The sequence below is a fragment of the Cornus florida genome, unplaced genomic scaffold (genome assembly GCF_030987335.1).
Source record: "Cornus florida cultivar Cherokee Brave unplaced genomic scaffold, ASM3098733v1 CherokeeBrave_3.0.0_Hap2_Chr10, whole genome shotgun sequence".
NCBI lineage: Eukaryota > Viridiplantae > Streptophyta > Magnoliopsida > Cornales > Cornaceae > Cornus > Cornus florida.
The window spans coordinates 107556541-107573805 of record NW_026775580.1 but is presented as its reverse complement, the minus strand read 5'-3'; the positions used below and the strand labels follow the sequence as shown (position 1 = coordinate 107573805).

Sequence of the window (17265 nt, the reverse complement as noted above, 5' to 3'; positions counted from 1 at the left end):
GTGTATTTTACACAACCCGTTTGCACATTGGTGATGTGGCAATTTATCTTAACAGAATGCTGCATTAAAAAAATTTACAATTTCTATGTTGCGTATATTTTACACAAAAAGGTTTTTAACATACCGCTGGAAATGCTCTGATGATGTGGCTGTGCAAAAAAGTTGTGTAAAATATATAATAATTTTATACAACGTGGCAGTATATCTTAACAACAATTGGAGATAAAAAAATTTACACATCATACATGGCAGTATTTATTTTATATAAAAGAATATTTTAACATAATGATACTCTTTGTGTCTTAAGCGTATTTGAGTATTGTTATTAGTAAATGAACTATATTTGGAATTTCTTTGCAGCTATACCATTCTTTTTTTTTATTTTAATTATGATTGCACTGTTGAAATCGGCTATTGTATTATCAATATTTGGCAAAAATTTTAGTATGTTAATTTTTGGGATAAGGATATATCCTCTTCAAGAAAGGAGAGGTCCTGCACATCCACTAACCAATGATATGAGGGCTAGTTTGGTGTGGTGGAGTGAAATAAAAGAAAGTGGAACAAAACTCAAAAACCTAATTTCTCGTGAGATTATGTCCCTTAGATTTTTTTTTTTTTTTTCAAAAATCTTATCAGTTTCTTTTTTTCCCATTTTTTTTTGTGCGTTATTTAATTGCTGATTTTTTATTGAGGGAAAAAAAAAATCAATGGAATTTGATCATTACAACTGTTTCTTTCTCTCTTTTTTCCCTTTTGTTTTGGTTATTTAAATGCTATTTTTTTATTCAGGGAAAAAATGAATGATGATGTGTGAAACAAGAAAAAAAAAAAAATGGATCATACCTCCTTCAAATATTTTTGTCAATTGAATGGATGTCCAGGACTAGAAGGTTGAGAGGTAGAATATGGTTGAGAAAAAAGGGCTGAAGGCGGTGCCGGAAAGATAGAGAACCAGAGAGGAAATTGAACCCTTGAAAAAGAGAAAAGAAGAAAAAAAAAAATAGCTGCCCCCATTTTACCCGATGGATCCGGTTTATTTTATTTTTATGATCTCTTTAATAAAAGATGATATTGTTTCTTTTCATTGGACCACATAAGCGATGAAGATATTATAAATCCTCATTAGTGAGGACCTAAGTATTGTCCAATTTATATATATAGGAAGTTGAAGAGTAGATCATTGAAAAAAAAAAAAAAAATTTGGGTTTTGTTTGAGAGGGTTAAGAACTTAAAGATGGGTACTCACTCTTAACCCACTATTGATATTGAATTGTATGATTTAATTTTAGTGGGTGAATTTGGACGGTTTAATGGGTTTAAACATAAATTATCACTCCTATTTTAATCAATCAGACCCGTTAAAAATGGGTTAATGGATATAAACCCAGAACAAAAATAATTTCTCTCAATATCCAAGGAGACGAAGTGAAACCCCATGCACTTCTTCTCTTCCTCCTCCATTGGCTTTAGTTTCCTTTGTCTTCTTCCCCATTCCTCATTACCTCATTCCTCAAACTCTAACCCTAACCTTAGATTTCGTCTTCCCTCAAGAACCGTAACCCTAATTTCATTTCCTCCATAATGGAACTTTTTGAAAAACTAAAACTCACTACTAAACCATTGCTCCTTCAGAAAAGAAGTCTTTTGCAGTGGTCTCTTTCTAGGTATTGCATCCCAAATCATCAACACTTGAATTGACTGAATGGCAACCATTCAAATTTGGTAGCGTGTTACAATGTTTTTGGGACACTTGGTGGATTTTGAAGTGGGAATCGTATTTCTAGAAGAGGAGATTGGGTCAATGCAATGGCGTAGCCAGGAATTTCTTTCAGTGGGGGCAATATTTAATAGCAATAATATATATATATATATATATATAATTTTTAGCAAAACAATATATGTAAAAATTAAAATATTGATTCATAATATTTCTAGTCAGTACATTCACAATGATTTTTCACATTATTCATTTTTATTTCAAAATTTAATTCATTAAATTAAATATACTAAAAAAAAATTTAAATTCAATGAATCAAGAATAAGATATGAAAAAGAAAATAACAAAGTTACCTAATTGTTCTAATATATCACATATGTAAAAAAATAAAAATAAAAAACCATGATAATCAAATTTAACCTTATAAGTTATAACTAGAGAATTTAATCCATCATAAATTTTGATAGAGTTGAATATGTGATTTCATTGATTTGGGCTGAAAAAAAATATATTCGAAGTTTTATTTAGAGAATAATAATTAATAACACAATTACACAAACTAAATTTTGAAAGAACAATAAGTCCTAAAATTATTTTGATATTAATAACTAATAATTTTTCTAATTAAAATTATAATATCAAATAATAATCGTAAAATTTAGATGATAAAAAATATATATCAAATTACCTGTCTACTGCATTGAGTCTCTGTCTACTGGTAACTCCGTTTACTTTGTTTGGATTGCGGAAAATGTTTGAAGACTGAAGATGTAATGGAAACAATCAATTTGTTTGTGGTAAAGTCAAAAGTATGATAGAATATCTAGATGAAATTATTATTATTATTATTATTATTATTTGGAAAGTGGAAAAGAATATAATATTTTGGGAAAGTGAAAATAAAATATTATATTTTGTGTAAAAATATAAATTGATAGATAACCGTGAATGAGATTTTGGTTATATATATATATATATATATAGTATATATACGTACACTGTTAAATTTTAAAGGTTTTTGGTTATATATATACAATATATATACGTGCGTTGTTAAATTTTAGAGGGGACAGTTATACAAATATAAAAAATTTTCTATATAAAATTTTAAAAAATTAAAAGTTCAGTGGGGGCAGTTGCCCCCACTTGTCCCTCTGTGGCTACGCCACTTGGTCAATGGTGGATATCTGGGTTGCTGTGGTGGTGGAAAAGAATAGGTTTTAACTATTTTTTACAGGTTTCGTTTATTTTTTTAGGATAATGTTTAGTTACTCACCGATGAGTAGTTTCACCCTACTTACTCCTTAGGTGTTTCAATAACAAAATAACACATCAACTTTAATAAAAAAAATCAACAAAATAATATTTTAAAAAAAGAAAATCGAATCAACCCATTTTAATTGGGTAATCACCATTTCTCTTTTCTCTCTTCTCTTTCATTGAATCCCAACCCACGCCCTCCTCTCTCCACTGTTCTTCTTCTTCACCCTTTCTCTTTTTCATCGATTCACAAAATTAATTCACAAAATTAAACTGAACCAAAAGAACAAAATTAATTGACAAAATTAAACCAATCCATCTTCAACTTTGCAACCAATTAAAGAATTGAGCCTAGGTTAAAAAAAATATAAAATCTTTTGGTATTTCTTATCCTTCAATTTTTATTAAATCTCCATACATGTTATCAGTTTTACTACATTTCTATATTCACTTTTAATCATACTTAGATTAAATTTATGCATGGCTAATTCCTACTACCTTAAACTTTTAGAACAGATTCAATGCTTGATCTGACAAAGAAAGACAAATATACCAAGAAATCAACATAGGTCAACACATTAATAACAAAGAAACCAGACCTAGTTTTATTCAGGCTACACTTTTATATGTGGCTTCAGCTTTTCTCATCGATGCATACACTTGGAACAACAAATTAAACAGAAACAAAACATAGAAAATAAAAAATTGATAAATGATCCATGTAATAAACTTGAAATATTGAGCAATGGGTGTTCAATTGTAAAAGAGTTACCTGTAATTAGGAAAATCTTCCACTGAAAGAATGAATTTGTCATGTTCAGTGATGAAGAGAGGAGAGAAACAAAAAGGAGTAAGAAAGAGAGGAAAAAGTGTCAAATGATAAAACGTAGCAGGCTCAATTCTTTAATTGGTTGCAAAGTTGAAGATGGTTTGGTTTAATTTTGTCAATTAAATTTTTTCTTTTGGTTTGGTTTAATTTTTGTTAATTAATTTTGTGAAGCAATGAAAAAGAGAAAGAAAAAGAGATAGGGTGAAGAAGAAGAAGAACAGTGGAGACAGGAGAACGTGGGTTGGGATTCAATGAAAGAGGAGAGAGAAAAGAGAGGATGATTACCCAATTAAAACGGATCGATCCGACTTTCTTCTTCCTTTTTATTATTTTGCTGATTTTTTTATTAAAGCTGATATATTATATTATTATTGGAATACCTAAGGGTGAGCATGGCGAAGCTACTCACCAATGAGTAGCTAAGCATTATCCTATTTTTATTATTATTCTTTTATTTTTTTACACTTAATTTTTTTTTTTTTTGTTTGGCCAGGTCATTGAGAGGACAAAATTCCTCCTAATAAAACAGCACCAAGCATTATCCTATTTATATATATTAAATTTTTAATTAATAATATTATATTATCTCCAATACAAATATATTGAATAATAATTATTATTAATTTTAAATTATTACATTAACAATTAAAAATTATTAGTTCACAATATTAAATTGTTATATTAAATACAGAACAGTAGGATCCTAATTCCATGGCCACATCTGCCACGAGGGTTTTGAAGCATTACTAAATGAAATCACTTATGCTACGTTTGGTGTGCAAGAATAGAATGGAATGCAGTGGGAATAGAATGAGAATGAGAATGGAATGGAATGGTCATTCTCATTCTATTGTTTGGTTATAAATATGAAATGTGTAGGAATGGAATGATAATAACCATTCTAGTGTTTGGTTGGACCAATTTAAAATTTAGAATGGAATAAAATTTTAATTGAATTCTCCAAATATCCCTCTTAGTAACAAATAAATTAAATTAAATTAACAAAATGATATTCTCTAATAATTTTTTAAAAATAAATGGTGGCAGTGGCGGTGGTGGATGGTGGAAAGCGGTAGTAATGTAGGTGGTGGTGTTGGAAGGTAACGGTGGTGGCAATGGTGGAAATTGGTGGTAACAGTGGTGATAGAAGGTGGCAGTGGTGTTGGTGGAAGACAGTGGCGGTAGTGTGGTGGAAGGAGATAGTGGTGTGACTATAGTGGTAATGGAAGGCGGTGGTGGAAAGTGGTGGTGGTGGTGATGGAAGGTGGTGGCGGAAGGTGGTGGTTGTGGTGATGGTGAAAGGTGGTGGCGGCGGTGGCGGCGGCGGTGGTGGCGGTGGTAGAAGGTGGTGGAAAACGATGGTGGAAGGTGGTGGTGGAAGGTTGTAATACCCCTAATTTCAAAAGGATAGTCCTGGTATTTAAATTATTGTTTAAATTGCGATTTTTATTTATTATTTCACTAATTGTTTTGTTTAATTGATTATTTGCATAAATGGTTTTTAATTTCATTATTTGGTTATTTGTTTTGAATTTATTTGATTATTTGTTTTATTTGAAATTAATTGTTTTAATTTATTTAATTGGTTGTTGTAATTAGTTGTTGTAATTATTGATTAATGGTAGGCATTTATTTAATTAAATTTAGTTAGTGTGCACGTGATTGTATTGCATGCATATAGGTTTTTGTATTGGGTTTTCAGTTCAGCCGTCGTAGTTTTAACCTAGTTTTTCTATGGGCCGTGTGGATTATGTTTAGGGTTTAATTGAACTTAAGGTTAGTGGCCTATAAATATTCAAGTAATTTTCTGACTAGGGTTTTAAAAAAAACTGTTACGATATAGTAAGGGCTGAGGGAATTGGAGACGGCTGGGAAGGAAAACAAAGAGCCAACAGAGAGAGTTTCGTCGGAAAACTGAGACGAACGTCGGTGTAAGGCAAGTTGTATCCTTACTCTCTCCCTTAGGTTTTGTGTTCTTTGCATTCCTAAATAATTCTAGGATTGATTTAATCAATAAAAACGTTATCTGTTTATACTAGAACTTGATTTATCACAGTATGTGTGTTTGCTTGCAAAACTTGCTAAAATGTGATGTTACTTGCAAAATTTTCTGTTTAAACCTATGAATGGAATGTAATTAAGACTTAAACATGGACTGGGAACACTCTGGGATTGGATAACAACTTCTGGAAATCATAGCAGTAAGGTACAGAAGGTGCAACGGGCGTCGGAATTGGAGAAGAAGGAGTAGAGAGGGAGAGAGCCGGCTCTCCCTTGGATAGAGCTGGCTCCTTTGTGTTTAGAGGCGGCTCCCAACATATGGAGCCGGCTCCAAGGTCTAATGGAGGCGGCGCCACATTTTGGGAGACGTCTCCTTTGGTGTTTTTTTTGTTTTTCTGCGTTTTCCAGTCAGTTTTGCATACAGTTGTTGATTCTGGAGTCTTCAGTTGAGTGTAGAATTGAATATGGAAGGTCTAATTTGTGCACATGGCTGGATTAAAGCTTCAGATGTAGTATTAATTAACTCTATTTGCTTAGAATAGCTTGGACAGTAGGGACTTAATCAGGTAGCTACACTATGTTTAAATCTGTAAAGCTAGTAATGTTTAGTTCTCTGCCATAGTAAACTTGTGAGACGGATGATATAATTAGAACATGTATAACTCTATATCAGGAGCGTCTATCTGAATTACACTTGTTTAGAATATGTTAGTATTGAAGAATAATAATTCTTAAACTTAGCGATAATGGGATTTTGTAAAATCAACCTAAGCTAAGCATGTACTTATACATCCTTTAGTTCTGTCATGATGCTTGCATTAATATTGTTAGTATCAACTGTTGGAGGAATGGATTTTGTTGATGTTTACTTTAAATATCCGTAATATCAATTGCTGAGGGTTGAATGATAATCTGAAATAATCCTATCATTATACCGGATTATATGGTACAACCTAAACTGAGTAGGTTTATGTAAATATCGTGACTATGTTAATTGATGCTTATATTATAATTGTTAGTATCAGTAATGGATATAAATCTGGACATGTTTACGTATATAGTTTAACTATGCGTATTTATGATTACCTGATAACTGTTAGTATCAGTGACGGATGTATGGACTTAGTTGATATTTACCTTTAGCGACTATGTTATCAACTGCTGGACGGATGAATTGTATACACCGGTATGGGACGGTGGTATACTAGGGATGGTTTGGTTTCAAAAATACCAAAACCTACCTACTCTGGATTAATAATAGGATTGACTAAAAGTTAAGTCCTATTGTTTGTAGTGTCATGGCAACAACTAGTTGAGCGACACTACTAGGATACATGATGGATTTAAAATATATTGTTATGGTACCTCGATATGAGCTTGAGTCTCAGGATCGACAGTTAGGAAGCGTATATGCATTGGGATGCATAGCTGGATACGATGGTTAGAGGTGTACCCTGTTTAGGTATAGGTACATATGCCCACTTCGTGTGCGTTTTAGCATGTTACCTCTATTCAGGTTGAGACCGGCCTGTAGTCCAGTGAGAGTCCTTTAGTGTGACTATATATATATTTACGGACTATTAGCTATTGTTGAATTGTTTAGGATGTACATGCGTATCGGGCCTCTGTTTGGATTGTAGTAGTATAGAACTTGCGCGTGGGCCTGACCCACTTCTATTTTTCAGGTACACGACAGTTCCAGGCTTAGACGTGTTCGTGCTGAGCAGAGGTCTCTATTTACTCTTCCGACGATGTAGGGCTCTCTCTATGGTTTTATTTTTGGATGTTTATTACAGTTGTTCTATCTTCCGTTTGGATGTTTAATAGGGGTCCACTAGAGATGGATTCCCGAGTTGTAAACTGATGGAGTTTGGGTTTGATGGATTTTAATAATTATAATATTTTGCGGATTCTATTTTTAGTTCTTTTCAGCTTTGATTTTATTTCTTAATTCATTTTGTATTCCGTGTTCATTATAAAATACTTTAATTGTTTGATATTCCCTCGGGCTCGGGCTTGGGCCTGATCAACCCGTGTCGCGGATCCGAGGGGTATCACAAAGGTGGTGGTGGCAGTGGCGGCGGTGGTGGTGAAAGGCGGCGGTGGCGGTGGCGGTAGTGAAAAGCGGCGATGGCGGTGGCGATGGTGGAAGGTAGTGGTGGCAGAAGGTGGTTGTAATACCCCTAATTTTAAAAGGATAGTCTCGATATTTATTTATTTGTTTTAATTGTATTTTTAATTATTTAATTGATTATTTGACTAATTGCTTATGGGTTTAATTGAATTAAGTGTTACTTGAGTATTGATTATTTGTCTATGTGTTATTTGTATTTGTCTATGTGTTAATTGTTTAATTAGATTATGTGCTTAAATGGTGTTTTGATTAATTGTAAATTAAATATTTTCTTTTATTTTATTATTATTTTATTATTTTTTTTATGATTATGGTTAGTAGTAATGGGCTAACCAATTGGGGGCAATGGACTACTTGGATAGGAGGTTAGATGTGTATGAATTATTACCCATGGATAGTTGTGTAGATATATATATATATAGATATATATTATATAAATATATAAAAGGAAAAATAATTTATTAATTACTTTTATGGTAACTTGGGTAGTAATATTTAATCTGATGTATATGTTTTATATTTAAATAATAAAAATATACATAGATTTGATACATGTTATATTTTAAGTTACTTTATAATATTATGGTAACTTAAGTATTATTGCATAATCCATTACTAAATAATGGGTAATTTATTAATTACTTTTATGGTAACTTGGGTAGTAATATTTAATATGATGTATATATTTTATATTTAAATAATAAAAATATACATAGATTTGATACGTGTTATGTTTTAAGTTACTTTATAATATTATGATAACTTAAGTATTATTGGATAATCCACTAATAAATAATGGGATGTATATAATTTATTTTTTAAATAAGGATATACATAAATTATATATGTATCATGTTTTAGGTTACCTTATAATATTATGGTAACTTAAGTATTATTAGACAATCTGCTAATAAATAATGGGATGTATAAAATTTATTTATTCAATAAGGATATACATAAATTATATATGTAACATATTTTACGTTACCTTTTTATATTTTTATTTTTATTTTTCTTTATTAAGTTGACTTGGAATGAAATTAGGATTATGATTAATTTTCTTTAGCCCATATATAAATAAGTATAAATCCGTAGGAGGCTTCAAAAAATATAATATGTGATTTTATATTAGAAAGAGAGAGTTAGAGAGAGAAGGAGGAAGAGGAAGGAAGGAGGAGAAAACCCTTTAGAGAAGAGGATCTAGGAAGAAGAAGTTTAACTTTTGATCCGAAAGTTTAAGGCAAGTTCTTCTTCTATCTCTTTCCTTTTGATTCGTGTTTCTGTACATGCCTAGGAAATTCCAGGATTTATTAAACACATAAAATTAAATAATTATATATGTTTAATTGAATTAGAACATAAGTTTTATGAAATTGGTTTATATATGTTCTTGTGTTATGAATTGATAAATACATTATTTTGATTTGATTTCTGGTGTGAATTTTTACATGTTTAAATTATGTATTTTTCATTTATGTAGAATGATGGAACGTAGAAAAATGCCTAGGATTCCTGAACATTAAATAGGGACTAAGTTTGGGTTTAAATAAATTTAAATAGACTCAATCATAATGATGCTTGCTATTTGAATGTTTTAAACAAACGAATAGATTTAATCTTTTAAAATGTTTTAGCAATTGAGATTAACTGTGCAGGATGAACTGGATATGTAGAATGCTTATTTGACGGTATAATAAAATATCATGATGTATAAGATTCAGTTTATGTAAGACATATGATATAGGAAGCTTAAATAAATAATAAGTCATTGATATGTTGTGATAATTTGATATCATATTATCATAGTTATTTCTGGATTGTTTGATGTATTTCCTTAATTGTTACATCAATTGTTGGATTGTCTGGTTTAATGCACCGGTATGGGACGGTGGCATTCTAGGGACGGATTAACTTATCAGTTAAGTCCTACCTATTTTATATAAGGGAATGGATTAACTAAAATGTTAAGTCCTACTTATATTTAAGCCAGGTCAGCTGAACAAGTTGAATGACTTGTGGATGATTAATTTATTATATAAGAGAATAGATTAACTAAAATGTTAAGTCTTACTTATATTCAAGTCAGGTCAACTGAACAAGTTGAATGATTTATGAAGGATTAATTTATACTAGATAGGTTGGTTACTAGATTATATATATATAAGTATGGTGCCATGATATGAGCTTGAGTATCAGGATCAGTGGTTAGGGCGCGTGGGATGTGTAGCTAGATACAGTATAGTTGTGTACCCTAGTAAGTTTAGGTACTCATGCTCACTATATGTGCGTTTTGCATGTTGCCTACTATTCAGGTTGAGACAACCCTATAGTCTAGTGAGGTTCTTATAGTGTGTATATATATATACGGACTACTAGTTATTGTTGGATTGATTAGGATGTATACGTGTATCGAATCTCTGCTTGGATTGTAGTAGAGTAGAACTTGTTTGTGGGTCTGACCCACCATTATTTTTCAGGTGTTCGTCAGGAGTAGAGATTATTCGTGCTGAGCAGGGATCAATCTACTTCACTATTCCGGTTTATTTACATAGGAGTTCGTTTATGATTCAGTTTCCTGATTTAGACTGTTATTGCTGTCATTTGTTTAGTTTGGATTTTTTTAGGGGTCCACATAGTATGGATTCCCGAATTGTACTTTGGAGTATCAGTTGTATCAGAAGAGTTCATTAATTAATGGAAATATATCCTGAGGTTTATTATTGGATTATCATTTTAGTTTCTTGTCAGCATTTTATTTATTCTTCTTTATTCTTTTGTAATCTGTGTTCGTTTATTACCAATTTGTTTTTGATATCCTCTGGTATTCGGGCGTGGGCCTGGCCAACCCGTATTCGAAAATCTGGGGATATCAGAGTGGTGGTGGTGAAAGGTGGCGGTGGCGGTGAAAGGCGGCGATGGTGGTGTAGGGTTGTGGTGGTGGCGGTGGTGGAAGGTGGTGATGGTTGTGAAATGCGGTAGCAGTGGCGGTGATGAAAGGTGGTAGCAGTGATGAAAGGCGATGGCGGCGGTGGTGATGGAAGGTGGTGAAAGGCAATGGCAGTGGTGGTGGTGGAAAGTGGTGGCGGTAGCGGTGGTGGTTGCGGCAAACAGTGGCGGTAATGGTGGAGAAAGGCGGTGGCGGTGGCGGTGGCCGAAAGTGGTGGGCGATGGTGAAAGTCGGTGGTGGTGGAAGACAGTGGTAGTGGTGGTGGTGGTGAAAGGCGGAGATTATTGTGGTGGAAGGTAATAGTGGTTTTTAGACTTGGAATATGAGGGTGTTTTGAGAAGTCGATTTTTAAAAATAAATTACTTGGGAATGGAATGGCCATTCCATAGGTTTAGTTGTGGAATGAATTTTCATTCCCAGAAATGAATTTTTATTCCAATGGAATGACTATTCCCACTTTAAATTGCATACCAAATAAATGAATGGTTAGAATAGACATTCTATTTATGCACACCAAACAGAACATTGCGGGGTTTTTAGAAGAAAACTACTATTAATCTATATTAGGAAGTTGTGTTTTTTTTAACTTGTTATTTTTATTTTTTGTATATAAGATATTGATGTGATGGAATTAAAAAATTTTAAGAATAAAAACTTAATTTTTTTGGTGAATTTATTGATGAATGATCTCTAATTAAAAAAGTCAACCTATTTCTCACACCTCGCCTCAACTTCCCAACTCAACTTCCCAACTTAATTTTACCTTTGTTTTTTAGGAGCCATTAGTATAGAAAATATGATTTTTACACCGACTCCAATGAGCTAGTGTCCCCACCACAACAATCCAATCTTGAAGTGGGATGGTACTTATCGTTCTCAGCAAAAATAGTGCCTTCACATGTGTGTCACGCCCTCCAAATCAAGACACCAATGTACATGTCAAACAAATGCCATATAAATAAAAATAGTGTAAAAATAAAAAATAAATTAATAAAAGTGCAAAAATAAGAAAAAGAAAAAGAAAAAGGGTGTACCATGTTTTCATTTTTAAATTTTTCCCGAAAGGTAAAGTGTGCTACACATGTCTTCCAAATAAAAAAGTTGAACATTATTTGCAACCGGTAGCTTGGACTGCTAATCACTTTTCCCGTCAATATCAAACCAAATTCAACCACTCAACCTGGTCTCATACAAAGTAAAGTATACAACCTTCACATAATGCTGTTTATGGATGCCTATAAATAGTGTCCATCTGTTTCCTTCCATTTATATGAACTAGTAGTAAGACTAGTAATTAGTGAGTGAAAATCAAAGGCAAAATGAGCTCTTATTCAACAAAGAGGAACACAATGATCTCCAATTCTTATGAGCTTGATGGTGATGAAGAAGAGCAGCACTGCTCGTATGCGATGGAACTGGTGAACTCCTCGACGCTGCCTATGGTGTTGAATGCCACCATAGAGCTGGGGGTGCTGGAGATCATAGCCAAAGCAGGGCCTGGGGCGCACCTCTCCCCGGTGGAGATCGCGTCTCAGATACCTACTACTAACCCGGAGGCACCCACCATGCTGGATCGGATCCTCCGGCTGCTGGCAAGTTACTCCGTGCTCACTTGCTCCGTAGTTGACGGTGATTGTGATGGGCCTACCCGGAGGATGTATGGATTGGCACCTGTTGCCAAATACTTTGTCAGGAATGAAGATGGAGTATCATTAGGACCCTTGATGGCTTTGCTTCAGGACAAGGTCTTCATACACAGCTGGTCAGTACTTCAATTACTAAGTATAACTTCATCCCTGCTTAATTCCTCTTACCATTTTCTTTTTTCAAGTTTCATATTGATGATGGCGATTGATCACACAAAGTATCTGCTCTATGTCGGGTACAAGGTAATCCTCTATTTGATTTTACGATTGATCCTGCCCCGAGACATTTGCAGTTAAATTCAGGATAGGATACAATTTTGAAGTGCCAAATAAATAAATAAATATATACATTCAATTTGAAGATTGAAATACCTAAAATGCCTTTAAAATAAATTAAAAACAAAAGCAGTGATTTCAAAATTTTGGATTTTTTTATAAAATTTTTGGGGTTTTTACAAAATTGTTAGGATTTTTTTATAGAAAATTGAAGACTGAAATATCTCAAATACCCTTAAAAGTATTTTGGGGTTTTTATTAAAAAAAAATGGGTCAAAATGGACTATAGAAACTTGCTACAAATTTTCAAATTATAGAGATTTTTTTTTTTTTTTTTTTTTTGAATGCCATAAGCGTGGGCAAATACAGTATAGCAAGATTGGCTTTTGCACAATTATTATTTTTATATAGCAAATGATTTTTCTTTTGCACTTTACCCTTGTAGAAATGAGCATAGTTCTGTTATTATATTAGCAACTATCATTGTTGATTGTTTTAACCAAAAAAAAAACTATCATTGTTGATTGTTGAAGTGATGTGATGGTCATGGAGGTGGAATTATTGACAGCTAAAATAATTGTAATTCTTAAATACTATAGCAAAACATAATTAACAACTGAAGAGACCCTATGTGAATATTTGTTCAATAGGTTGGTAGGTACACCCAACTCCAAACACTTCTTATCCGTTTACTTGCTTCTATTCAAGTCTTAATTGTTTATGTTTTTGAGTGAATGTTGTAAAATTCTAACTACTTTGAATTCTTTCTCATTAAGAAATCATGAATAAAAGTTTTAGAATTGTTCAAGTTACAATACTATTATTGAACTTCTATTGGAAGTCGCAGCTAATTCCATGGTTGAATTTGCCTTAGGTACGAACTAAAAAGTGCAGTTGTTGAAGGAGGCATTCCCTTTAACAAAGTCCACGGAACGCATGCATTTGACTACCCAGGCAAAGATCCCAGGTTCAATGAGGTGTTTAACAAGGCGATGAAGAACCACACAACTATAGTAATCAAGAAAATCCTAGAGTCCTACAAGGGTTTTGAGCACCTTACAAAGCTAGTTGATGTTGGTGGTGGTCTCGGAGTTACCCTCAACATGATTACATCCAAATACCCTGCTATTAAGGGTATTAATTTTGACTTGCCTCATGTTATACGACATGCACCACCCTATCCTGGTAAGATTTCTAGTTTCAACATAATTTTTCTTCATGTTATTAGGTCGTTTTATGGTATCTGCTAGCTTCATATTTCAGTTTGACAAAATACAATATGGACATCTGTAGTCAGATTCTTTACTGACAGTGAACTTAATTTGTCACCATATAGATAACCAAAGAGGATTGTCCAGTTCCTATAGAACCCAACACTAAAATACCCCCAAGGCTAAGTGGGCCGAAAGGGTTTTCCATGTAGGAAATGAAACTGTTTGATTAACTAACGTGTCAGTAGCTTAGCGGTATCAGCCTATTACTTCCCAAAGGAAGGTCAGGGGTTAAAGTCTCAAAAGAGACGTGTGTGTGAGTACTAACTAGGAAAAAAAAAATTGTTTGATTAAAAGTTTGTCTGATCAGGTATATAAACTGAATAATACAACGCAAGTGAATTTTTCTAGATTCGTGTAGATATAGAGCAGCTTGTAAGTTATTGTGCTTCCATACCCTTCCTTTGAGTCGCCAACAATTATTCCAATAATTACACATTTAGCTTGACATTCAGATGAATATGCAAGCATATCTTTCGTGTTTGTTTGAATAATAGATTAAGAATGGCAAGGATTTACAAAAAGGATATACCGTTTGCTCGATAAGAAAAAAAGGAAAGGAGTATAAAAAATTAAATTCACTGATATTAATGAAGTCCAATAGGCAAAATTGTCTGAACCTATATATGATTATCTACTGTGATGGTTATATGTTCTTTGATAAGATGGTAACTCATTGCTGAACTCTTAAAGGTCTAAGTTTAGTCACCAGATTGTGTTTTACAGAACAGATAGCCCTGTCATGTACCATTTCACTGGCAACCCTAAGTATGAAATTAACTTTTTTTGCAGGCATCGAACATCTCGGGGGAGATATGTTTGAAAGTGTACCAGAAGGAGCTGCTATTTTTATGAAGGTAATTGATAATTACAAATTATAAGAATTTTTAACACGCTAACATTGAGCAGTGATATACAAATTTGTACCAAGGAAAATGCATTATTCATTACTGAATTGTTCTGCAACCCCACTCCAGTTGATGCGTTGGTGGTACTTTTTAAAACAATAGCAAAATGATGATCGATTTGTTTGGAACTGAAAGGATAAAATGATCAACATGTCAGTGGAAATTAAGAGTCGTTTAAGGATATACAACATTGCTCTTTTAACCTTTCAACATTTTTCTTTCAGCTTTTCTGGTGTCTCATAAGTGCTAGGATTACATCTTTTTCTGTCTACAACTTATTTGACTTGAACTTGATAACAATGTTGTGGTAGTGGATACTTCATGATTGGAGTGATGAACACTGCTTGAAGTTGCTAAAGAACTGCTATAAAGCTCTGCCAGACAATGGGAAAGTAATTGTTGTGGAGGGAATTCTTCCGGTGCTACCTGAAACTAGTTCGGCTGTGAAAAGCATTTGCCAAATTGATCTGGTCATGCTGACTCAAAACCCAGGAGGTAAGGAGCGGACGCAACAGGAGTTTCTCGCGTTGGCAACTGGGGCTGGATTTGCTGGCATTAGAATGGAATGTTTCGCCTGTAACTTTTGGGCCATGGAATTCTACAAGTAGACAGTTCTTTGAGGCAGCTCGGTATGTGGGAGCTTGATATACATTGCTGGACCCATTCATCTGTTGCTTAATCTAGTTAATGGGGGGCAATTAAGTGGTGTTATAACATGGTATTAGGCCTTGGTTTGGGAGGTCTTAAATTCAAGTCTCTACTTGTGTACTGGTTTTCTTTTTCAGTCTGTTTGTGCAAGAGTTGACACTTTGCCTTTTCAGTCCGTCTTCTTACCTTCTTGTAACCAGCGATATCAAATAAAAATGTCGCGTTTGCAATTATCAGATAAGGGAATTCTTAAAGTTGAAGTAGTCAATCATCACTTCTTCCATGAATGGTAGCAGCATTGTTACTGTTCTTTTTAAAAGGGTGCTTAATGTGGAAAAACTTGAAATTTTGTCTATTACACTAACAAAATATAAAAAATGAGAAAATATTATAACTACATATATATATATATATATATATATATGTTTTTCAATCAAGTTTACAATCGAGTGTAGACTGCTGTTAACAATTGGAGCTGGAACTATCCTGATGGGCCATGCTGTAATGTTTATGATATATATGTATATATGTATATATGTTATATGGTGATGAGAATGAGAGAAATGGGTTGAATTATTTATTACAATGTGTAATTGTTCTGTGTGGTGGGCCTGAGGTTGCCGACAAAGAGAGTAGGAAATGTGGATTTGGTTTGCAATTGTATATATATTATTTATATATATAACAATAGGATGGATGAACGAAAAGGTGATGCACCAGTCGTGGGATTAGAGAGAAAGGGAAATCAGCAATGGTGGTGATGGCTTTTACGGGCCCATTAGGAGATGGAGTCATGGGTGTTTACACTATAAATATTTTTCGGCTGGAAAGATTTGTCGTGGCCAATCATATTGGAAAGGTGATATACAAAAGCGTAATCATGAAGCAACATGTGGCTTTATCAAATGAAGCCATTTGGTACAAGATTTGCAGTTGGAAAAACGTAGACTTTCCAAGGGGACACGTGGCAAATATCTGGAAAGCCATGTGTACCTTTGACCTAGTCATCAAGAATGATAACTCCTCCACTCCTATAATATCTCCTAATTTGTAAGAGTCACTCCAAGAATAAGGCAATCACTTGCCTTATTTAGGTGAAGAGGTTACTAAAAATCAGCAAAGTGGGCTAAAAACATGATGTATTTACCAAAGAAATATGAGGAAAATGTGGGACACGTGGCATGATCTGGACCTTCCAGATAGAATTTCTCAACTACTGGAACTGGTGTCTTTCCATTTGGGCAGTTACAAATTGTGGGATAAGACCTTTAAACATGCATTCAACCGCCAAAGTCCACTATCTATTAGTTATAAATCATGGGAGAACATGTTCTTACATGTGGCAACACTATGAGAATATGAGAAAAATGTGGGACACGTGGCATGATCTGGACCTTCCAAATAGAATTTCTCAACTGCTGGAACTGCTGTCTTTCTATCTGGGCAGTTACAAAATGTGGGATAAGGCCTACAAACATGCATTCAACCACCAAAGTCCACTATCTATCAGTTATAAATCATGGGAGAACATGTTCTTACATGTGTCAACACTATGAGAAGACTAAGGAAGACATGGGACACGTGGCAAGATCCGGACCTTCCAGGTGGAAGTTCTCAACTGCTGC

General features: G+C 33.5%; 1 protein-coding gene across 1 annotated transcript; it reads left to right on the top strand.

Moving 5' to 3' along the window:
- The first annotated feature begins 11863 nt into the window (after nt 1–11863).
- LOC132276855 (caffeic acid 3-O-methyltransferase-like) lies at nt 11864–15873 on the top strand. Its single transcript, XM_059778480.1, has 4 exons — nt 11864–12653; nt 13688–13998; nt 14877–14941; nt 15304–15873. The coding sequence occupies exons 1-4, from the start codon at nt 12211–12213 to the stop codon at nt 15598–15600; spliced, it is 1116 nt and encodes a 371-aa protein (XP_059634463.1). The 5' UTR covers nt 11864–12210; the 3' UTR covers nt 15601–15873.
- The last annotated feature ends 1392 nt before the right edge of the window (nt 15874–17265 follow it).

Excerpts from the sequence above, each read along its gene's own strand:
- LOC132276855 (XM_059778480.1), top strand. The coding sequence starts at position 12,211 with ATGAGCTCTTATTCAACAAAGAGGAACACAATGATCTCCAATTCTTAT. Across the intron at positions 13,999-14,876 it reads ACATGCACCACCCTATCCTG|GCATCGAACATCTCGGGGGA; the intron begins GTAAGATTTCTA and ends CTTTTTTTGCAG. Across the intron at positions 14,942-15,303 it reads GAGCTGCTATTTTTATGAAG|TGGATACTTCATGATTGGAG; the intron begins GTAATTGATAAT and ends ATGTTGTGGTAG.